The sequence below is a fragment of the Panthera uncia genome, assembly GCF_023721935.1.
Source record: "Panthera uncia isolate 11264 chromosome A1 unlocalized genomic scaffold, Puncia_PCG_1.0 HiC_scaffold_17, whole genome shotgun sequence".
Lineage (NCBI taxonomy): Eukaryota > Metazoa > Chordata > Mammalia > Carnivora > Felidae > Panthera > Panthera uncia.
Window position 1 is genome coordinate 33,071,680 of NW_026057577.1, and position 23,458 is coordinate 33,095,137.

A 23,458-nucleotide genomic window follows, 5' to 3' on the forward strand; every position below is an offset into this window, starting at 1 on the left:
TGCAGGACTAAGCTCTAGGTGAAGGTACCTGAGGACAATCATGGGAAAAAAAAAGAATTTTTCCCCCCCCCCCCCCCCGCCCCGTGCTTTTAGTAATTCTAAGCACAAATTGCTGATTCTCTGGCTGAAGAGAGAATCCTGGTAAGTGCCTTGGGGGGGCTCCCTATGCTAGGCCAGCAGGGTTTGGTGCCCTTCAACACCCTGAAATGTTTGTCAATGCCCAAGGTGGGTCCCTGGCCTCCGAATCATTCCATCCCCAACCTTTTCCCCCTCTCTGCTCATTGCTAGCACTTTAAGGTCTGGTGCTCATAGGGTCATCATTTATTTTCTGACTGGATGCCTAGCTGCCACTTCTTACCCTGAGCCTAAGACCTGTCCAAGAAAGGTAGAAGGCCACCTTAACTTTTTGCCTTGCTTTTGGTCACTTTTAGCTTGATAGGGCAAGATCATTTGAGGAAGCCAGCTTTGTGCATGGCACCTAGAAGGATGAAATTGGGCCTTGTCTGCAACAGCACCTAGAATGCCTAATATCAGACAGTAAAGGACATCCTGGTCTCATGGTTGAAGCAGTGGTCTCAGTTAAGGGTCACAGAAACCTGGCTCAGATAAAGATACCTAGAGGGTCATTAAATTTAACACCTGGCGTTTGGGGGGGTGTGGCTGGCTCAGTCCATAGAGCATGTGACTCTTGATGTCAGGGTCATGAGTTCAAGTGACATGTTGGGCATAGAGCTTAATTTAAAAAACAAGACCTGGGAGTTGACTCAGTTTAAAATTCATTTCTGGGGGTGCCTGGGTGGCTCAGTCGGTCGAGCATCTGACTTCAGCTCAGGTCATGATCTCACAGTTCGTGAGTTTGAGCACCACGACAGGATCATTGCTGTCACCATGGAGCCTGCTCGTCCCTCATTTGCATTCTCTCAAAAATAAATAAAAAACATTAGAAAAAAAATTGTTTCTGGCTCTTTCTTTCCATGGTAGCAGAGCTCTTGCAATCATAGTCAATGTTCCTAAAACCTGCCAGACTTTCTGCAAGAAGTATGGCAAGCACCAACCCCACAGAGTGTACACAGTACAAAAAAGGCAAAGATTCTCTGTAAGCCCAGGGAAAGCAGCGTTATGACAGGAAGCAGAGTGGTTATGGTGGGCACACTAAACTGATTTTCTAGCAAAAGCCTAAGATTACAAAGATGATTGTGCTGAGGGTTGAATGTATTGAGCCCAATAGCAGATCTAAGAAAATGCTGGCTATTAAGAAATGCAAGCATTTTGAACTGGGAGGAAATAAGAGGGCCAAATGATCCAGTTCTAAGGTTTATATTTGGTTATATTATGAAGACAATAACATCTTGAGGTTATGTTAAATAATAAAAATCAGTTTCTACAGAGGAGCCTGGCTGGCTGACTTGGTCAGTAGAACATGTGACTCTTGAACTAAAGGTGTGAGTTCAATCCCCATACTGGCTGTAGAGCTTACCTTAGAAAAAATTTTTGGGGGTGCCTGGGTGGCTCAGCCGGTTAAGGGTGGGTCTTTGGCTCAGGTCATGATCTCCTGATCTGTGGGTCATGATCTCATGGGGTTTGTGCCCCCATCGGGCTCTGTGCTGACGGCTGGGAGCCTGGAGCCTGCTTTGAGTTCTGTGTTGCTCTCTCTCTGCCCTTCCCCTCTGCTCACACTCTTTCTCGAAATAAACATTAAAAAATATATTAAAAGAATTAAAATCAGTTTCTGCAAATATCACCAAGACTTGTGGACATGACCGAGGTCCTCTGGTTGTCCACATGGTGAGTGACAAGGACCCCCAACACCACATGGCAACTTTTCCATTCACACAGGACATAGAGCTTCTCTGAGGTCCCTCACCTCACTCACCTCTTATTAAGGGCTTTGGGCATCAGCATATGTCTTAGAAGGCTTAGCATTACAGTTATGTGAGAAACTTCTCTTCAACCACAGAAGCTGTGCTCTTTATGTTCCCCACCAGAGAGTGCTCCCATCTTTATGGAGCCTTTGGTAACCAGAATGTTCAGAACGTCAACTGTTGTGCCCATTTTCCTCTTCAGCAACTCCTTGGCAGCTCTGAGCACTGTTGGTCTGCCCCACTGAGAGTATGCAGCCAAACTGTAGGAACCGGCAGGACGCTGTTCCTTTGGCCCGGAAAATGTGGAGCACGCAACGCAGCAGCTTAAGCGTGCGCTTGAGGTGCTTGCTGTCCAAGACCCCGCGTATCAAATTCTCGCGGTGTGGGGCTTTCGCTGCTGCAGGACTAACCTAGAGGCCGTCCATGGGCTTCACGAAGCCACGAACTGCTGGCGTCCCCTTCTGCTATCTCGAGGGCGGCAAATCATCCTTTATAGTTGCGGGAGGGAGTACCCTACCTGTCAGCATCGATCAGGATGAGGGGAAAGGACTTAAAGGCAGTTCCCAACTTTAGGTGATTTGACCAAGGAGAGCAATGACGGTTGTGCCGTCTACCTGGCCAAAAAAAAGGGCCACGGCAACACGGGGAACTACAACTTGAGGACCAGGTCCCTGGGATGCACTACACCCACGATACCTGCAGCCTGCCGGGACTTTACGCGTCTTAGCGCCACTTCCGGCCCCGCCCCAAAGGCGGAAGGGGAATCTGGGCCCCTCCTCCAGCCGTGTGGAAGGGTTTTGGGCTTACCGGTGCGCTCTTGAGCGGTCCGGATTCCTCTGGTGCATGGACCGCACGTGTGAGGAGAGGCCTGTGGAGGATGAGAACGACGAGGAAGACCCCAACTCCACGGAAGCCCCAATCCGCATCCGGGACACTCCGGAAGACATCGTGCTGGAAGCTCCAGCCAGTGGGCTGGCGTTCCATCCGACCCGCAACTTTCTGGCGGCGGGGGACGTGGACGGGGACGTGTACGTGTAAGTGCTGGGCAGGGCTGGGGTCTGCCGGATCTGGAAGCTTCCCAGGGATAGAGGTGGGACGAGGAGAGAAAAGTTGCAGGGAGACAAGTTTTAGAAGACTGAAGTGGTCTTATTCGTTCAACAGCATTTGGTTTTAAACCAGTTAGTTACCTGACCCTGAAACAGGCTCAATGCGGTCCCCCCACTTTGCTTCTTGCCTGTTTTAATCTTTCAAAAACACAAAACCCACCACCTCTCTTTCTTGATTAAAACCCTTCAATAGTTTACCTTGTTTTTAGGATTAGGTCCAAACTCCTTAATCTGGCTTTTAAAGTCTTGACTACCTGGCCCTCGCTCACTTCCCCCTTAACTGTGTTTTATTCATCCTCTTATCTTTTAAATGTATCTGTTTATTAATCGTTATTGCAGGCACACACATAAAATGCTGGTTGCAGCTCATTAATGGGTCATGAGTGGAGTTTGAGGAACACTTTTCTGTATTCTGTAGTCCGTTTTGTTCTCCGTTATATCTCCTGCTTCTAGACAAGGGTAGGTGCTCAATACGTGTTTGATTTTGAACTAGAAGTAGGGTGGAAGCAGTGAAAAGCCACTGAAGGTTTTAGCCAGAAGAGTTGTGCTGTCAGATTTACTTAATGAATTTAAACCTCAGCCTCCTCATTAGCTTCAGTCACCTTGGGCAAGTTAACTTCCATATTTTCGTCTTCAAAATTAGGAATAATAATAGAGGCTTACCTCTGAGATATTGCATGTTTGGCTCCAGACCATTGCAATAAAGTGAGTCATAGGAATTTTTGGGTTTCCCAGTGCGTGTAAGTTAAGTTTACACGATAGTGTAGTCTATTAAATGTGCATTAGCATTATGTCTAAATAACAATATACATACCTTAATTAAAAAATATTTGATTGCTAAAAAAATACTGACTATAATCTGAGTGAGTCATAATCACGATCACAGATCATTATAACAAATATCATGAAAAACTTTGGAATTTTGCAAGAATTACCAAAATGTGACACAGAGACACACAGTAAGCAAATGCTATTGAAAAATGGCATGGATAGACATACATACCATAGAGTCGCTGAGACCTTCAGTTTGTAAAAAATACAGTATCTGTGAGGCACAATGAAAGGAGGTATGTCTGTACCTATGTTGCAGAGTGTCAGGTGTATATACTACAGCACCGGAGTTCAACAAATGTGGGTTCTGTTCTACTGCCTTTCATACTTCATGCCATACACTTGGGAGTACCTCTGGACCTCCAGCTTTACTCACACCCTCATTGCGTCAGGTTTTTCTCCTCTTCTCTACTCCCAGCCACTGCCTTTTGGCAGGTTTCTGACTTCTCCCATGACCATTCCAAAGAGGTTCCTTTTCCCATAGGACTAAATTCATAATTCTGCTTGGCCTATGATCCCAAGTCTAGTCTAACTCATTTTTCCAGATTCAGCCATTCCACTCCTGCCAGTGGAACCCACCTCATTCCTTGTCTCTACCCTAGAAGAGACATTGATATGTACCTCCAGTATCTGCCAGGTGAATTGCTTTACATGACCCAACTCATTTCGTAACCTTAGCTTTCCAGGGCTCTCATCTTTAAGGCACTGGGACAGAGCAAACAATAAGCAGATACAGTTCTGCTCATCTGAAACTCACTGGCAAGCACTTAGTCATTGGTCCTTTTTGAAGATCTGCTCTGAGGTAGGCACTGGTAATACACTGTGGACAAGTATTTGCCTCAAAGCTGAGCTTTCAGTCTTGTGTTTCTCTGCTCCACCTCCATTTTGATCCTACCTCCTTTTCATCATGTGGCCATGTGGCCACAGTGTCCTGTAATCAGTTGTTACCCGGGGTACAAGAGCCCTGTCTTGTTGATTTTTACATTTCCAGCTCCTGGGGCTCTTCTGACTTCAGTAAATATCTCATGCTCTCCATAGTGGTCCAGATCTAGTATTTCCTGAGGCTGGGGCTTTGCTTTGTAATGATGTTGTGGGGTCAGCTTACAAAATCCTGAGCAAATACACTTTGAATTAACGTATATTGAATTAAAGACAGAACATTTGAAGCTCACTGAAAGCGGAAAAATGGGATGGCGAGCTCTTTGGGTTTGGTGGTGTGCAAGTGTGAGTTCCTAGGTATGTTGGAAGGTTGAGTAGTCTTTATGTTCCATGCTGCCAAGATCTGGGGTCATTCAGTCTCCTCCCCCCTTCCCCCCCCCCCCCCCAGCTTTTCCTACTCCTGCCAAGAGGGAGAAACCAAGGAGCTCTGGTCTTCAGGTCACCACCTCAAATCCTGTCGAGCCGTGGTCTTCTCTGAAGATGGGCAGAGTGAGTATTGGGGAAGGCAGCCAGGGATATGGTGGCAAGGGATCAGTGAGCAGCACCATGACCTGAGCACCTTTTCCCCCAGAACTTGTTACTGTCTCCAAGGACAAAGCCATCCACGTTCTAGATGTGGAGCAGGGCCGACTGGAAAGACGCATATCCAAGGCTCATGGGTAAGGGGAGCCAATTGTGTGTTGAGGTCAAGGGTAAGTTGGTTAAGTCCCTACTGGAACAAAAATGGCTCAAGAAGCTCCGTACCTCTAGTGCCCCCATCAACAGTCTCCTGCTGGTAGATGAGCATGTCCTGGCCACTGGGGATGACACAGGTGGCATCCGGCTCTGGGACCAGCGGAAGGAGGGCCCCTTAATGGATATGCGGCAGCACGAGGAGTATATTGCCGACATGACTCTGGACCCAGCTAAGAAGCTGCTGCTGACAGCCAGGTACAGCCTCAAAGCTGCTTCCCCTTCCCTGTTAAATGTCTCCCTCACTGGGAGCTTTGGCCAAGCCTGCTGCTCTGCTCTCTCTACAGTGGGGATGGCTGCCTTGGTGTCTTCAACATCAGGCGACGCCGGTTTGAACTGCTCTCAGAGCCGCAGTCTGGAGACCTGACCTCGGTCACCCTCATGAAAGTACAGATGGGTATGAGAGTTTGGGATTATGCTAGCAATCTGGTCTGAAGGAGTGCCACAGACATGTTTTTCTCCATTTCCCTACAGTATGGAAAGAAGGTGGCCTGTGGCTCCAGTGAAGGTACTATATATCTCTTCAACTGGAACGGCTTTGGGGCCACAAGTGATCGGTTTGCCCTAAGAGCTGAGTCTATTGACTGCATGGTTCCAGTCACTGAGAGCCTGCTGTGCACTGGCTCCACTGATGGAATCATCAGGTGAGAGAAACTGGAGAGTCCTAAGATCACATGAGGGTCAGACCCAACCAGCCAGGACCCAACACTCTTTTCTCTCTGCCCAGGGCTGTCAATATCCTTCCAAACCGAGTGGTGGGCACTGTGGGCCAGCATGCTGGAGAGCCTGTGGAGAAGCTTGCCCTTTCCCACTGTGGCTGCTTCCTGGCCAGCAGTGGCCATGACCAGCGCCTTAAGTTTTGGAACATGGCCGAGCTGCGGACTGTGGTAGTGGATGACTACCGCCAGCGGAAGAAAAAGGGAGGGCCCCTCCGGGCCCTAAGCAGTAAGGCTTGGAGCACAGATGACTTCTTTGCAGGACTCAGGGAGGAAGAAGGCTCCACAGCTCAGAAGGAAGGGGAGGAGAGTGAGGATGAAAGTGATTGAGGGGATGAGGTGAATCTCAAGATGGGTCCTCCCTGGGGAAGTCTTGCTTCCTGGGCTGGATACCAGAGAGGCTATTTATTTATCATACTCTTGTGCAGCGCACAAGATGCATAGCTAGAGATGCAGGACCGAGGGCGCGCGTGACAAAGCACTTGCCCTGTAGCGGCTACTCTACCAGTGTAAGAGAAGCCTGCAGCTGGGGCAAGACAGCACGGACACAGGTGTACACCAACCAGGCTTTTAATATAAATACAACCAGCATAGAAAAACCCAACATCACACATACACCAGAATGTAAAGTACTGGGGACATAAAGCAGATTTCTGAACCTTTGGCTCAGCCAGCCCCCAAATAAAATCAACAAAAATGACAAATCAACAAAATAAGAAGTGAGATTCATATTAAGCTGTGGGAGGAGGAGGAAGGTTTGTGTATGTATCACACAGAACGGCCAAGGAATACCAAAGGGCCAAGGTTAGTCCCTGGGCTGGGAGGGGCATGGCAAGGTCCCTCACCACAACTTAGCCAAACCAGAGCTGTCCCAGGTGTACTGGGGCCCTGCCCCAAAGGGGAGGCTGTGTCAGAGGTAGGGCAGAGCCCATCTTCCTCCCCCTTTGAAATCTGATGGTGGCTGCCCAGGCCTGCTGGGCTGGGGACTGATGCAGGCTCTGTCAACTCGTTTGGGCTGCCTGTGAAGAGGACATGGTCACTGCTTAACCACGGTACCTGCCTCAGCCCCACCAGTCGGTATAAGACTGGCTCTAGAAGCACTCAGTGCCTCTAGCAACCTTGCAGACACAGCATCCTTAGCCATCTCATGCCCATTCTGCACATCTGGGGCCAGCACAACCCAGATGAGACCACTGAAGGGCACTGGATGCCCAGGGATCACCACCTGGTACCAGAAGCGGTGCCAGCCAGCAGGGCCCATGCCCAAACACTTGGTGAGGAACACAGGGCTGCCCAGCTTCATCCGCTGGCACAACAGTTGCAGGGCACCCCGAGCCCCTTGGGACTCTAGCTTGTCCCTGGCCAGGGCCAACCGACTGCCCTCTGGCTGTAGGCACTGCAGGGAGGGGCCCACCAGCTGCTGGCGGAGTCGCTGCTTCAGATCTGGCTTGAGCCACTCCACGGCCACCTGCTCTCCACAGAGGCGTGATTGCCCTGCAGAAAAAAGGCAGAGACAAGGGCAGGTCGAACCCCTGGATCCTGAGCCCCCAAGCCCTATCAACACAAGCCTGTTTAATTTCTAGCCTCCCCATTTCCTGGTAGTGTAACCTTGAGCAACTTCTCCAGGCTTCATTGTGTTTCTTTGTAAAGGGGGTGTAGTAACTGCTATCTCCTAAATTTCCTTGTTGGAATGCTGGTTGATGCAGGCTTTGTCTACCTTATAACCATCATAATAGCTAACCTTTACTGCAAATACCTGCTAAGAATCAGGGAATGTGCTAAGTGCCACCTAATTCTCAAAACAGCCTGAGGAAGGAAGTTCTACAGTAGATTAAAGGTAGACTCGGTAGGACTACCTTGGGCGAATCAATCTCAAAACTGTCTCTTTTCATATCTAAAGAGGAAGATCAGTCTGTGTGTGTCACTGGGATGCTGATTAAGTTACAAGATAATGCCTGGAAAGCTTTAAAGTTACCATAGATGGTAGCTGGTAGGTAGCACAAACGTAAATTTAAAAATCTCAGGTTAAATAGCATGAGGTCGAAAACTCAGGGATTCTTAACGCTACTATCTTGCTCTTTACACTATATGCTGACGTGTAAAAGTGTACGGCATAATGTGTTTGGCCCCAACCAGCGGCCCCCCCACCCCCTAGCTCCCATACCTTCCACTAGGGCTTTTTTGGCCATGGCGGCGGCGCGGTGCGAGTTGAACTTCAGCAGCGCAATTTGCGCGGGCGCTGGCCCAGGGCTGGGCATCAGCAGCGCCTCCTGCAGGCCGGGACCCAGGGGCTGCAGCGCGAGCAGCAACGCGCGGCGACTCAGCCCCGGAGGCAGCCCGTCCACACTCAGCTCGCACTTCTCAGTACTGCGGCACACGAGCAGCGGGCAGGAGGGCCGCAGCGGGTGGTTGTGCAGCGTGGCGATGGCGGCCTGGGCGCCGCGCCGCGAACTGTAGCGGGCGTAGGCGAAGCCACGGTTTAGGCCGCTGAAAGTCATCATCAGGCGGAACTCGTAGAGCCGGCCCACGCGCTGGAACAGTGGGATCAGCTGGTGCTCGTACACGTCTTGGGGCAGCCGCCCGATAAACACCTCTGAGCCGGCCGGCGGCGGGCTGCCCACCCAGCCTGGGGGAAGTGGGTGGGAAAGGAGCACCGTCATCCTACCGCATGGTTCCAGGTTCGAACCCAGGAACCCAGCGCGAGAGAGCCCATGTGCAAACATCTGTGAAATGGGCGCAACACTCGCACCCCGACTCGCGGGCATAACTAGGCGCCCGAACTAACAACGGGGCTAGCAGAGTGGGTGCACCTTAAGACCGGCACCCTCCCTCGAGGGGGCGGACGGGCGGGGTGGGTGGAGAGCTACAGACAAGTTTTCTCAGCTTCTTGGGTGGAAGGGGTGCAACGGGTTAGAGGTTTCTGACTGCACAGCCCCGGGATAGAACACCCCCCCCGCCCCGCCCGCCCCCAAGAGGGTGCCAGCCGGGACCATCAAGGATGGCGTAGGGTGGGACTACCGTACCTGGGGGTGGCCCGCCATACTTCCTCTGCCCGTTCACCTGCACCAGGCGGATGCCCGTCTCCCTGACCCATGCCTCCAAAGCTGCCTTGTTTTCCGGATTCACCCTCTCACACCACAGCTGAAGGGGAAAGGGCTGGTTGGAATGGCGGATCACCGCGCCGCCGCCACCTCGCCTGTGGAGCTGCAGCCCAAGGAGTCCCCACTCCCAGCGCTGGTGGCGTTTGTCGACCCCATCTCGCTAACCACCTTACCTCACATTCCCGCTTGGACTGCATGGCTATCCCGCCAGCTACTCTGTACTCGCTTTATAACCTCCTCCCCCGTCTGCCTCTGGAAGCTTCCCTACCCCTCCACCCCCCAAGCTCTCATTGGCTCTGAACACGACCCCGCCTCCCAAGGGGGTGGGGGTATCCACTGCACGTGCGCTGCGGAAACCTACCCGCAGGTGAAAGCTAGGAACCTTAGCGGGTGGATGTGCTCGCAGTCTCACCTCCTAGGGCATGGATGTGCGCTGGCTGGCAGCACCCTTCACCCTGGGGAAGAGCTCGTGGCGCCTAATGTAAGTTCTTCTCCCCATTTTACACCAATTAAGTGGTTGAAATGGGAGGCCCAGGCTCCCACAGGGAAAGGCAGGGCTAAGCAATAGTGACACAAGCAGGCTCCAGTGGTTGAGTCATTTTATTGGACCTTTGACGGTTGGCTGTGGAGAGCATTCCCTCCATTTGGTTAGCATCCTGCAGGGGAGACCTTAGGATGGGTCCCTGTAGCGCAGACTAGACTAAACCCCCAGGACCTCCTATGAAAAATGGTGTAATACCTGACCATTTTGGCCTGTGATTACCAATAAAATAATGATAATAAAAAGTCTGTGTTCTGACCATTGTTCAGGTCTTCCTGCTGGAACAGAAATATGCAAAGCTGCTGATGTACATAGGTAGAGTTCTGTCTTAGCTTCAAATAGTGCCAGTCCCACTTTCTCCTGATAGTGTGCTCAACTCAGCAGATGCAAAGGGCCGGGCTTGTTCTCCTTTTGATTTCTTCCACAAGGTCTTCTCTTCGGACATCCACCTGGCCAGGATGAGGTAAAAAGGTGGTATGAGCATCTGTGACTCCACTACTCCTGAGGGCCCACTCCTTCCTCTGGCCATCAGGCTTGGGTCAGCTGGATAAGGAAGGCAGGCAAACACCTCAGACAGACAGTGCTCCTTGGGGGGAGCCAGAGACATGGTATAGATGGAGATGGGATTAAGTTAAGTTAACAGGTTAAGTTCATTCTGAGTAAGTACTAACGGGAATGCCAGGGTTTTGCTCAGGTCTTCAATGGGCATTGGTCTGCCAAAATGGCATACATTCCCTGTCCCTCAGCCTTCCTGCCCACCTACGTACCTCTTCCCTACTGGCCACCGAACGAAGCTTGATGACCCCATCCTTGAGCTCCTGCTCACCAATGATGGCCACCAGTGGGATGCCTGCCTCCTCACAGTACTGCAGCTGGTTCAGCAACTTTGGGTTCTTCTTGTAGAGCAGCTCTGCCTGCAGGGGACCAGGGCAGATGATGAGAACTGGCTTCTATTGTCCTCAGGGACAACCTACTTGGGGCCCAAGTGCTTAGCTCTACTCCCAAGAAGTCACTATGGATGAGCTTTTACTTAGTCTGTGCCCAGCACTCCCAAGTTTGTTGCCTCCCTGGGGCTTGCCTCCTCTACCTTGATCCCAGCATCCCAGAGCTCCGAAACGAGTTTTAGTCTTTCCTCCAGCAGCCTCTTCTGTGCGGATGCCACAAGCACCTGTGTTTCTGTGGTCCGTACTTTTTCCTCCAAAGCCTGGGGAAGGGGCAGATAAAAGTCACAGAGCTGGGCTACCCTTTACAGTACTTTCAAGAAGCAAACAGAACAGGCTGTTTATTGTCAGGATTCTGAGAGACCAGGCCCAACTCTGGGAGCTTCATTAACACAGGGGCCCAGTCTTCTCTAGCAATTGGGCATAAGGTAGTGTTTAGAAGATGTAGAAAGGAACTGACTGGCTTGTACATATGACTTGCCAGAATAGATAATGTAGGGCAAGAGTAAAGGTAGTTTACATACAGTAACTTCAAACTTGTCTCCTTTTAGTACCTTAAGCGTTCACAAGAGCATTCACACAGAAGTGACACTGTGAGCTCACCTAGTTCTAATTCTCACTTACTATGTGCCCAGTCAAGAGACTGTCCCTCTTGTACTTCGGCCATAGGGCCCAACCCAGGGTGTGGGTGGTTGGGGGGAAAGGGAGAATGCTGCTGCTGTGCCTTGTCTTTTTCTTTTTCTTTTTTTTTAATGTTTATTTTTGAGACAGAGAGACAGAGTGCGAGCAGGGGAGGGTCAGAGAGGGGAGGGGAGACACAGAATCTGAAGTAGGGTCCAGGCTCTGAGCTGTCAGCACAGAGCCCGATGTGGGGCTCGAACTCATGAACTGCAAGATCATGACCTGAGCTGAAGTTGGATACTTAACCAACTGAGCCACCCAGGCACCCTGTGCCTTGTCTTTTTCTAGAAAACTATTTTCATAGTTCTTACAACATCAGATGACTACTGGAACAGTGATCTCAACTGGGAAACATGGGTGGTTTCCATTCCAGAGAAAAGGATGGGAGCAGTGGGAAGGTTATTGCCAGAGCATTCCCCAGGGGAATGCAACCAGCCAGTTAAGAGCAGCAGCAAAGGAATGCTTGAGGCCCTGAGGGCCTTCCCTTGATTCTAGCGGCCAGAGAGTCAAGATAGCCACCTGGGGAATCCCAAGGTCTCAGACACATGCTTACCACTTGGAGACAGTATCAGAGTGGTTAGGATTAAGACTTTGGAGTCATGCTGCCTGGATTCAAACTGTGACTCTGCTGCTTAAAAGTTTCACAACCTTGGGCAAATTATGATCTATAATGCTTTAATTTCCTTGCCTAGAAAATGTAAATAATAAAAATAGCTACTCTCAGAGGGCTGTGTAAGAATTTTACTAGATAATGCACAAAAAGCACCAAGCACAGTACCTAGCAGAGTAGTAAAATATTAACTGTTCTGTATTCTGAAGAAGATCTGGATCTTTGGATATACCAGACATGACTCCTAACAGCCCTGAGGGAAGTAGGGACCCAGAGCAAAGAATTCTGTGAAGAAAGAATGATCAGAGATCCATAAAACTGGCCTCTACTGGGGTGGGAGTGTATGAAGGACAGCAACCACCTTTTCTCCAGCTCTTTGCAAAGATGCTCCTTGCCCAAAACAGTACTACTTGCCCCCTTCAAGATCAAAGAAGATAGCTCATGTGCCACCAACTGCCCAGACTGCTTCTACCCTCCCCCAGGACTTACCTCTAGCCTCTGCTCCACAATGGAGAAGATCCGCTCCACCCCAATGCTGAGCCCCACACATGGCACCTTGCGTCCTTTAGGGTCAAACATGCCTACCAGCCCATCATAGCGTCCTCCAGCAGCCACACTGCCCACACCCAGGGGCTCTTCCCCTGGCTGGACTGGGGTCTGTAGCAGCACTGCCTCATAGATCACCCCAGTATAGTAGTCTAGCCCTCGAGCAAGGCTCAGGTCGAAGGAGATCTGTGGGGACAAGATCATAGTCAATACCAGATGAGAATCAACTATCTGAAACCCCAGAGCTCAGCTAAGGTGTCCACCCCCAACCTGACTCACCTTGTCAGCAATGCCAAACAGGGTCAAATATTCAAACAACAGTTTTAGGTCTTCCAGGCCCTCCAAGGCCTGTTTGTTTTGGGACAGTTTAGGATCCTGGAGCAGCTGTTCCACCAGGGATACCCCACCTGGGGAGATATATTTGTAAGCCAACTGACTGACAAGAGGAAAAAGGTAGAGGATTTACCTTTTTGCCTGACCTATACACGTATGTGTGCGTATACACACACACACACACACACACACACACACACACACACAGAAGATTTTAAGTCAGATAGATGGCTTTTGGAGAGGCAGGGTTTGTGCCTCACCATGCTGCTGGACGTAGTCCCCAATGTGGTCAGCTACCTCGGGTGTGAGGCCCTTCTCTCCCACCATCTCATTCTTTACTTCCTCCCAGGATACCTAGGCAGACAGAAACCATTAAGGGACCCTTAAGTAGCTTATCCACTGCAGAGCAAGTGTGGGCCATTCTGAGGGGGCATTTCTGGAGCAGAAGTTGCCTTTCAACCTAGATTCTGGGGCTAATCTTCTGAGGAGCATAGAGGCAGACCCCCCTCTCTCCTGATCTTGTTTTACATTTCTCAGAGCAGGGTGGGATCTGAGAAAAGAGGAGTGAAGTGTCTGGGTCATTACCTTGTCCAGCTTGTCCACTGAGGAGCAGATGGTACGGAACTTGCTATCAGGAACACCACAGATGGCAAACATCCCATCTAGGATGCGCCGATCATTCACCTGCAGGGACCCAAGGCATAGTGAGGAGACAACCTCTTTACGTGACATGAGCCTCAATAGTCTCGGTCACTTGGGCTACTGGTCTCTCTGCACAAAAATCTTCTCCTGTGAGAGGCTAAGCCCAATTCTTCTTTCCCAGACCCATTCAATTCTTACCTTGACCAGGAAGTCACCTATCTGAAGTGAACTCAGGATCTCACACATGATCTTCAGGCACTCTGCATCAGGGATCATGGGATCAAATTGTCCAGCAATGTCAAAGTCCTGCAGGGAGAAAGTAGCTACAGGTCCCCAGGGGTTTAACCTTCTTTTTAAAAATTTTTTTAATGTTTGTTTATTTTTGAGAGAGAGAGAGAGCATGAGCAGGGGAGGGGCAGAGAGAGAGGGAGACACAAAATCTGAAGCAGGCTCCAGGCTCTAAGCTATCAGCATAGAACCCAATGCAGCACTCAAACTCATGAACTGTGAGATCAGACCTGAGCCGAAGTCAGATGTTCAACTGACTGAGCCACTCAGGTGTCCCAGGGATTTAACCTTCTTAAGTGATGGTTTGGAGGGGGGACTCCTGGGCGCTCTGCTCTCTCTTTATGAAGGCCTGTTTGCACTCATGCACAGACCACTTTCTTCATTATCTGTGTGATCAGCAGCCCAGAGGAAACTCCCAGCATTCTTGAGTCTCTTACTGGTTTGGATTCCTTTTCTTCTACATTCCTTAATTATCTCACTCACTCACTTTGACTTATTTCCTCCTAACACCGTGGAGGCAAATATATGGCCTTAGTTCTTAGTCATTTTCTCTATTTATTCTGAAGCTTTGCCACCACCCTGGATGATCTGGATGATACGTCAAATCGTTTCCTCATCCTTTGCTGTGATTTGATCACTTTGGTTTAATATAAAGAGTACTGGACCAAAAGTTCTACTCCCGACTTTGGCTTTCTTATCCCTATGATCTCTTCATCCTGCTGAGTCTCAAGTTTACTCCTATGTAGAATGGGGAGAATAATTCCTACTCTCTAAATGAAAATATTAAAGAAATCTAAAGGTTAGCATTAGCTGGAACTTCCAGTTTGTTCAGTACACCATGAGTAGTCAGTAGATTCTACTAAGTTGAGGACTTAGTAGAGGGAGGACGAAGTTACCCATCATGCCCCACATACTCACACACTGGTAGAATTCCCGGTATCGGCCACGGGTCATGGCTGGGTTATCTCGCCGATATACTTTTGCTATGTGGTAGCGTTTAATGTTGGTCAGTTTATTCATTGCTAAATATCGAGCAAAAGGAACCTGATAACAGTTAAGGAGAAAGCCCCCTGCTCTCACAGTGTGGCAGTTGATTATCACCACCAACAGAACCTGGGGTCTAATCTCTGTGTGAGTAAAACCACCCTCTGTAAGATAAAGTGCATTTCTGAAAGTCAAAAAGAATCAACTTTGTTACTACAAGGGGCAGCAGAAGTCTCAAAAAAGATTAAGGTTCCTTTCTCTTTGGTTAGCGTCTCCCTTGGGCAATGCTGAACATGGGAAGGTGCTGGGCAGATTGGCCAGAGAGTAGAAAGTCTCTGTGTAGGATTTCTGAGCAGATGATTCTCTGACATAGCTTAGAGATAAAGGAAACATTCTGTTGGTCAACTGAGGAGAACTTTGTCCACTGGACATGGCAGGGGAGAGATATTCTAGAGCCAAGGGATTAATCACTGAGTTGGAACTGGTTCCTGACATAACGTGGAGGTCTCACTCAGGATTCACAAGACTTTTAAGGCTATGTTCTGTTTAGCCAAAGTCCCATTCCTGGTTTAAACAAGTAACTTCCCTGATCGCCACAAGCATCATATTTAATCCCATCTATGTCTAGCTATCCCTATACCTGAGGTTAGAAATTAGCCTCAGCCCAATGAGAACCAATTGATCCAAAGTACCAAGAGCCCAGGTTTAGAAAGATACAGTGAGGTCATAGCGAAGGGACAACAGCTCTCCACCTTGGTCCTTCAGGTCATAGATAAGCTTAGAGTCTTCTCCATACTTTCCAGTCAGTGTTTCCTGGAGAAAATATAAAAAAATGTGGCCATGATGATAAATCTAACAAATTTATTTTTAATTTTAATTTTTTTAGAGAGTGTGAGCAGGGGAAAGCAGCAGAGAGAGAGAGAGAGAGAGAGAGAGCGAGCATGAGTGCAATGGGGCTAAGAGAGGGACAGAGAATTCCAAGCAGGCTCTGTGTTGTTAGTGCAGAGCCCAACAAGGGGCTTGAACTCACAAACCACAAAATCATGACCCGAGCTGAGATAAAGAGTTGGATGCTCAACCAGCTGAGCCACCCAGGTGCCACATATATAATTTAAAAAGAAATATTAAAACAAAAACCCACCATCCTAACATGACCAGTTTCAACTTGTCTGTGCTTCTGCTGTCTATCCCAATGCTTATATATTTGATGTTAATTATAATCAAAAGGAAATATCAATTTCGTTTTCTGCTTATCACATTTCCATTTTGTGACAGAGCTGAAGGTTTTTTTTTTAAATGTTAATTTATTTTTGAGAGAGAGAGAGGGAAAGAGAAAGAGCATGAATGGCGGAGGGGCAGAGAAAGTGAGGGACAGAGGATCCCAAGCATGCTCAGCAATGACAGCAGTGATCCTGATGTGGGGCTCAAACCCATGAACTGTGAAATCATGACCTGAGCCAAAGACAGACACTCAACCGACTGAGCCACAAAGGCACCCCTGAAGTATTATTTTTAAAAGCTGCATAATACTTCAGTGAGAAGCAGCTCTGTATTTCCTTCCTTTCTAGTGTTCTACTGTTAATTGTTTAGGTCATTCCAATTAAAAAAAAGTTCCCTAACATTTCAATAAATATAGTTCAGCATATAGTGTTTTCTTTTGAATATATAGTTTTTTGAGGCTTAACTTCTAAGAGCGGGTTATTAGATCAACACACTTAAATGTTTTTATGATGCCTGAGGTTTGAGCAATGTCAAAAGACAAAACTGAAGTAGTTCTTGCCATGTGATGCCTTCAGTAAGGTGATAACATATTTCACCTACCAGAACGGCAAAGTTTTAAAAGCCTGAAAATTCCCAGTGTATAGAAACAGAAACACTCATATAGTGATTGGTGTTATGGGCTGAACTGTGTCCTCTTCAAAGTTCATATATTGAAATCCTATCCCCCAGTAACCTCAGAATGTGTCTCTACTTGGAGATAGGGTCTTTGAAGAGGTAGTTAAGCTAAAATGATGTCATTAGGATAGGCCCTAATCCAATATAACTAATGTCTTTATAAAAAATAGGAAAATTGGACACAGAAGATGATGTGACGACAGTGGGAAAAAGACACCATCTACAAGTCAAGGAGGGAGGTCTAAAACAGGCCCTTCCCTCCTCACCCTGAGAAAGAACCAACCCTGCTGATATCTTATCTTGGACTTCTAGACTCCTGACATTAAATTTGTTAAGTAACCCAGTCTATGGCACTTTATTGTGGGAGCCCTAGGAAATGAATACAATTGGTAAACATAAATGAGTACAACTTTTTGACACGGTAATTCCATTTCTACGAATTTGCCCTGCAGATGAATGCCCACCAGTACCAGATATTGTTCTAAGCACTGATTACACATCAGTGAACTAGTCAAAGGTAATCTGTGCCCTCATGGATCTTCCATACTAATGAGAAGAGATGGACAGTACACTAATGCAAAGTAACCAACGAACAGATACTTCCAGTTAGTGATAGCTGTTCGAATGGAAATAATACAGGTCCTGTGATAGACAAGGGCTACTTTAGACAAGATAGTTGGAGAGGACCATTTGAAAAATGGCATTTGAGTTTATATCTAAAATTAAAATCTTTCATCTCTAATCTGAAATTAAAGTCTAGGAGTTAGGGGAAAGGGAGTTCAGGAAGAGAGAAGAAAAAGTACAAGGGCCCTGAGATAGAAATATATTTAGAATGTTGCAGGAATAGAAAGAAGACCAGAGTAGCATAGTAGCCAAGGGGAAGAACAGCAAGGGAAGAGATGGAAAAGGTAGGCAAATGGCCAGATCATGTAGGGCCTCGTAAGCAGGAACAGACTTTGGATTTTGTGATAAATATAATGGGAGTCACTGGGTTTTAACCAGGAAGCAATCTGGTTTTTGTTTTTTTTTTTTTAAGTTTATTTTTGAGAGAGAGAGAAAGAGAGAGAATGCACGTGAAGAGGAGGGGCAGAGAGAGAGGGAAAGAATCCCAAATAGGCTCCGCACTGTCAGCATGGAGTCTGACTCAGGGCTTGAACTCACAAACCGCAAGATCATGACCTGAGCAAAAACCACGTGTCAGTTGCTTAACCAACTAAGCCACCCATGCACCCTGCAATGTTTTTTCTTAATAGTAAAGAACGAGAAACATTCTCAGGGTACATTAACAGGAAACTAGTTGCATATTTATACTTTATATGTATGGTCTGTGTGTATTTCAAAACATCCCAAGTAAATGTACCAGGGAATTCACTGTAAATAGGATCATAACAAATTTCACTAAAAAGAAGGGCTCTCTTTTGTAAGCCACCAGCCATTTACCAAGGTAAATAAAAGCAGGGCCTCTCCTTCAAGACCAAGCCTGTCTCCTTTCTCACTGGAGAAAATATTGGTCTTTGTCCACAACAGGAAAGACACCCTTTGGGCCCTCACTGTCTCTTTATCTTCTTAGTTGTTTATATATCCACTCTTCCACCACGCAATTTCTCCTCACCCATCCCTCACCTTCAGTTCAAACACAGGTGTATCAATTACTTCTGCACCATGACGCTTGAAGCAGCTGATGATTACATCGAACACCTTCTCCCGAATGGCCATCTGCCGGGGACTGTAGTCTCTTGTACCCTTGGGAATTGAAATCAGCCACAGAATCAGGGATGGGATTTAAAAACAGAGAACATTAAGGCTTAGAAATATAAAAGCATGACCTCAGTGATAATGAAGGCAAACAATGTCCCAAACCTAGATTTTCCTACAGGCTACTGAGTTCTAAAGCAAGCACAAACAATTCCCTATTAATTATCACACCCATTTGCTAATACCCCTCTAAATTCCATCCCCTTTTTAGCTTGGTTCTACTTTCTAGAACGCTATTTTCTGAGAAGTTTTCCTAAAACCTTTTTATGTGATACCAGAACATTTCCCTGCCTAATAGAAAATACCTACCTGATGACATGTATAGAACCAAATGAAACTGGCTTAGCTAGTTAAATTCCAAATTTTATAAGAAATGTTTTCCCCCAACAAAACTTAAAAAAAAAAATCTAGTAAGTATTATTTCTTCTCTAATTTGTTTCTAATAGCCCTTGATATAGGTGGGGCAAAATTATGGATGAATTACAGGATATTGAGAAGTTAAATCATTACAGCAGTTCTGTGGTGGTCAGGACTAGAATGCCGTTCGTTCAGGTCAGAGCTTCTATTTTGGGCATCTATGCTCTATTCTCAAGTCTTTGGTCTTAGGACCTCTTTAAACTCTTACCATTTCTTAAGGACCCCAAAGTGAATTATACCTATCAATGTTTATTATATTAGAAATTAAAACTATGAGGGGCGCCTGGGGGGGTTCAGTCAGTTAAGCGTCTAATTTCGGCTCAGGTCACGATCAGTTCATGAGTTTGAGCCCCGCGTCCGGCTCTGTGCTGACAGCTTGAAGCTGGAGACTACTTCATATTGTCTGTCTTCTTTCTCTCTGCCCCTCTGCTGCTCACACTCCGTCTCTCGCAAAAAATAAATAAACGTTAACAAAAAATTGAAAAAAAAGAAATTTTAGGAAAATGTAACTACTTTCCAAAACAAAACAAAACAAAACAAAAATTAGTGAAAAGTGTGATGCTGATTCACATTTTTGCAAGTCTTTAATGTCTGGCTTAACAGAAGACAACTGTATTCTCATACACACTTTATGCATTTAATTTTGTTGTGATATGTTGTTCTGGTTGCGTAAAGAAAACCTAGCCTTACAAAGATGTGTGACTGTAAAAGAAAGAATATTTTAATAAACTTTTCAGCTAACTGTAGATATTCTTCTTAAACTATACCAAAATCCAACAAATGGTGGTTTCTTAAAGACTGGTTGCAATGTGGATTCTGAAACTTCATTGATTACTTTTCATACTATTACATTAAAATCCATTATTTATATATAGTACCCAGAATTTATAGTGACAGAAAGTAGAACAGTGGTTACCTGGGACTAGAGGAATGGTAGAGTGGAGAGTTACTGCTTACTGGGTACAGAATGTCAGTATGGGATGAAAAGATTCTGGGGAAGAATGGTGGTGATAGTTGCACAACAATGTGAACCTACCTAATGCCACTGAACTGTACACTTAAAAATGGTTAAAATGGCAAATTTTGTGTTACATATATTTTACCATAATTTAAAAAATATCTATTGCTCCATGTTGTACTTAAAAAAATTTTTTTTAACATTTATTAATTTTTGAGAGACACAGAGACAAAGCATGAGTGGGGGAGGGGCAGAGTGAGAGGGAGAAACAAAATCTGAAACAGGCTCCAGGCTCTGAGCTGTCAGCACAGAGCCCGATGCGGGGCTTAAATTCACTAACTGCGAGATCTTGACCTGAGCCAAAGTTGGATGCTTAATTGACTAAGCCACCCAGGTGCCCCAGCTCCTTGTTGTACTTTAAATGGAGCTTTTTACCCATGCATGATTTTATAACATCATACGTTGGTCATGAGGAAAATACTGGTTCATTGATAAATTATACAGATCTTCCAAATATTTACACACTACATTATACAATATCAGAAAACACATTTGTTAATAGCAACACAGATCTCGAGAGGAAAGTCTTTACTGTACTGGGAAGCTGTCTAGTTCATGGTGGAAGATACAAGTTTCCTAAAACCCTAACTATCACTTGAGTGCTTGAATTTTATCACCAGTAGAAATATGGTCAGATATCTTCCTTGAGGTGACAAAGCTCACTTCATTCATTTTCATGAAAATGTCTGCCAAATACCCAAATCTTAAAAACAAAAGTTTGTCTTTCGGTTTTTCTCTCAAATAAAAAAGGTGTTATGTGAAAAAAGTACCTAGTCCAGCTTAAAACTCATACAAGGGTGTGTTTTTCCTACCTTAGAATGCAGAAGTGCTCTATGTATACTTCCCATTTCATGACGCAGAATACAAAAAAAGAGTGTACTCAAGGGTTGATATTCAATAAAATGAGTAATTTCTCAGTTAAGTTCAGCTCAGGTCATGATCTTGTGGTTCGTGAGTTCAAACCCCACAATGGGCTCCATGCTGACAGCTCAGAGCCTGGACCCTGCTTCAGATTCTGTGTCTCCCTCTCTCTCTGCACCTCCCCTGCCCGTGTTCTGTCTCTGTCTCAAAAATAAACATTAAAAAAAATTTTTTTAATAATTTTGACCACAAAAACCTCTTGAAAGAGTCCTGTCCCCATAATACTGAATTTTCTATTAATATAAATCACACTTCAGTGTGTTTCAACAAAGTGGATATTAACTCTCCAATATAGTCTCACTTTCTTTTAAAAGAGTATAGACATTTTCAAACACATATTATAGAGAAGAGTATAATAGACCACCATGTATCTATTACCCAGCTTCAATAACCATCAGCATCTGTTAATTTTATCTAAGCCCCAACATTTTTTTTTTCTGGAGCGTTTTAAAGTAAATCCAGACATCATACCAGTTTGTCAATAAATATTTCAGTATGATTCTGTAATGTACACAGTTAAAAAAAAAAAAAGCCAAAACACTACGTTTATTAAACCAAGGAAACAAACTGCAACCCTTTAATATCATCTAATACTCCAGCTCTGTTTAATTTTCTCCAATTGCCTCAAGAATATTTTTTTATGATTGGCTTGTTCTAATGAGATTCTAAATGAAGCCCATGCATTGTGTTTGTTGTCTCTTGTCTGCTTAATCTACAAAAGTTTCCTTTCCTTTTTTAAAGAAGTGTCATTTCTTTGTTGAGGAAATTGAATCACTTGTCCTAAAGAATTTTTCATATTCTAGATTTTATTAACAATATATTCAACGTGTCACTTAACACATTCCTCCATCTCCCTTATTTCTGGTAAACTGGTAGTTAGGTCAGAAGACCTGATTAGATTCAGGTTCAATTTTTCTTGGCAAGAATACTTTATAGGTGGTGCTGTGTACTTCTTATTGCATCACATCAGGAGCAACATAATATCTGGCTGTCCTACTTTTAGCGATGTTAAGACTGATTGTTAGATTTAAGTGAGGCCAGCCTGAATGATCACAAATTCCCCATTAATCTTCACCAAATAGTTTGAATAACTATTGATTATCACTGCTCTGTGATTTTACATTGTCTCTTTAACTGCTGAAATGAGTTGTGTGTGGAAAGGAATAGCTCAGTGAATTTAGGAGCCTAAAGAATTAACCTTAAAAGGTGACATCTCAACACAAGGAAGACCCCTCTCCTTTGGAATCCAATTTCACATACGTTTATTAAATATCTATTCAGTTCCAGACACCTAGTCTCAGCCTCTCAGAGTAAATAAACCATGGTAAATAGTTGTGCTTACAGAACTTACAAAGAGTGTGGCCTCTGAACTGAAATCCTTGAGGCTGGGCTAGTAATCCGCAACCTCATTCCATTCCACTGTACTTTCCCGCTGTATTTGGTTCTACTCATACGGGTCTTTTTCTAGTTCCTGGAAACTAGTAGGGTTCTTTTCTCCTTCAGGATTTCCATACTCCTCTAGCTACCTCCCATTTAAGTGTTATGTCAGTTAGTATATCACTTCTTCAGGGATGCTTTTTCAAACTCTAGTTCTCTCTTATTTTTCTCAGAGAATTCTTGTTATTTCTTTATGTCATTTATCACAATTTATAATCACATATTCAAGAGTGGGATTATTTGTCCTAAGTCTGTTTCCTTCAGTAGAATGTAAGCTCCATGAGGACAGGCTGTATTGTTCACCATGGTATACTCTCACTACTTCCTACAGTGCTTGGCACATAGTAGGCACTCAACAAATATTTGCTGAATTAAAGAAGGAGTGGCAGTAGCTGGCATACTCCCCTAGGCAACCAGCTGGCCTAGTTTCTGCCATCCCTTTGCTATCCCAGAATGACTCAGGCTCCAATTCAGCCCACCACCCAGAGCAACTGTTCAGGGAAACAAGCACATCCACCATTAGGAGGGGAATTAAGGGCCCTCCCAGAGACTCTGAAAAGAAATTATATTTACCTTGGGGGTCTTGAGCACAAACTTCTGTTTCCCTTCATCAGGGCCCAGCTGTGCCTTCAGTTTTAGTAGTTTTGCCACTTCCTCCTCGATCTGTGGGGGTAAAGCAGGGGCTGGTCTATCACTCTGACACTCCCTTCCCTCTTCAGCCATTCATTCAGTATCCCTCCCTCATCAGAATCTAGCTCTCCAGGCCCAGCTTTCCTTCCCTCGTCCTACCCCGGCCACCTCCCCAAACAGGCCCTGCTCCTCTCCACTAGTCTGGTCTCTTTTCCCACATCTTTTTCCTCTATGCAGACCACACAGCTCTATGTCCTCCCTGGCCCTAATTTGGCTTCTCCCCGCCACCTGGGTCGCACCTGCTCAGCGCTGGCCTTCTGCTGCTTGAGGCCCCGCACGCGCTCTCCCTGAAGTCGCACTAGCTCCTCCAGTGCTGCACGTTCTGCCATACTTACGCCAACTAGCGCTGACTGCTGTCTAGATCGTCTGGGCTTTCCGCAGCCTCAACTCGGATAACTTCCGGCTATCGAGTCACTGGCCCACACGCCTAGAGAGCCTCCGCCGAGCACAAAATCACTTCCGGCTACTACC

General features: G+C 46.2%; 3 protein-coding genes across 4 annotated transcripts; 1 reads left to right on the forward strand and 2 right to left on the reverse strand.

The window, feature by feature from the left end:
• The first annotated feature begins 2,383 nt into the window (after nt 1-2,383).
• WDR55 (WD repeat domain 55) lies at nt 2,384-6,751 on the forward strand. The gene is made up of 7 exons (XM_049649395.1): nt 2,384-2,896; nt 5,127-5,227; nt 5,310-5,397; nt 5,489-5,668; nt 5,758-5,857; nt 5,945-6,114; nt 6,198-6,751. The coding sequence occupies exons 1-7, from the start codon at nt 2,706-2,708 to the stop codon at nt 6,514-6,516; spliced, it is 1,149 nt and encodes a 382-aa protein (XP_049505352.1). The 5' UTR covers nt 2,384-2,705; the 3' UTR covers nt 6,517-6,751.
• Nucleotides 6,752-7,222: 471 nt separating this feature from the next.
• On the reverse strand, nt 7,223-9,768 carry DND1 (DND microRNA-mediated repression inhibitor 1). The gene is made up of 4 exons (XM_049649396.1): nt 9,461-9,768; nt 9,210-9,327; nt 8,351-8,812; nt 7,223-7,680 (listed from the first exon to the last, which is right to left on the reverse strand). Exons 1-4 carry the CDS (start codon nt 9,482-9,484, stop codon nt 7,223-7,225), a joined length of 1,062 nt encoding a protein of 353 aa, XP_049505353.1. The 5' UTR covers nt 9,485-9,768.
• Nucleotides 9,769-10,148: 380 nt separating this feature from the next.
• HARS1 (histidyl-tRNA synthetase 1) lies at nt 10,149-23,408 on the reverse strand. Of its 2 annotated transcripts, none has more exons than XM_049649392.1 (13): nt 23,323-23,408; nt 22,871-22,960; nt 18,373-18,492; nt 15,571-15,666; nt 14,788-14,913; nt 13,780-13,887; nt 13,525-13,623; nt 13,200-13,293; nt 12,886-13,013; nt 12,550-12,792; nt 10,916-11,032; nt 10,596-10,742; nt 10,149-10,277 (listed from the first exon to the last, which is right to left on the reverse strand). In XM_049649392.1, exons 3-13 carry the CDS (start codon nt 18,463-18,465, stop codon nt 10,206-10,208), a joined length of 1,323 nt encoding a protein of 440 aa, XP_049505349.1. In that variant the 5' UTR covers nt 18,466-18,492; nt 22,871-22,960; nt 23,323-23,408; the 3' UTR covers nt 10,149-10,205. The 2 variants fall into 2 exon arrangements, with proteins under 2 accessions (XP_049505349.1, XP_049505348.1); XM_049649391.1 differs by having other exon boundaries at nt 23,227-23,384.
• Between the last annotated feature and the right edge of the window lie 50 nt (nt 23,409-23,458).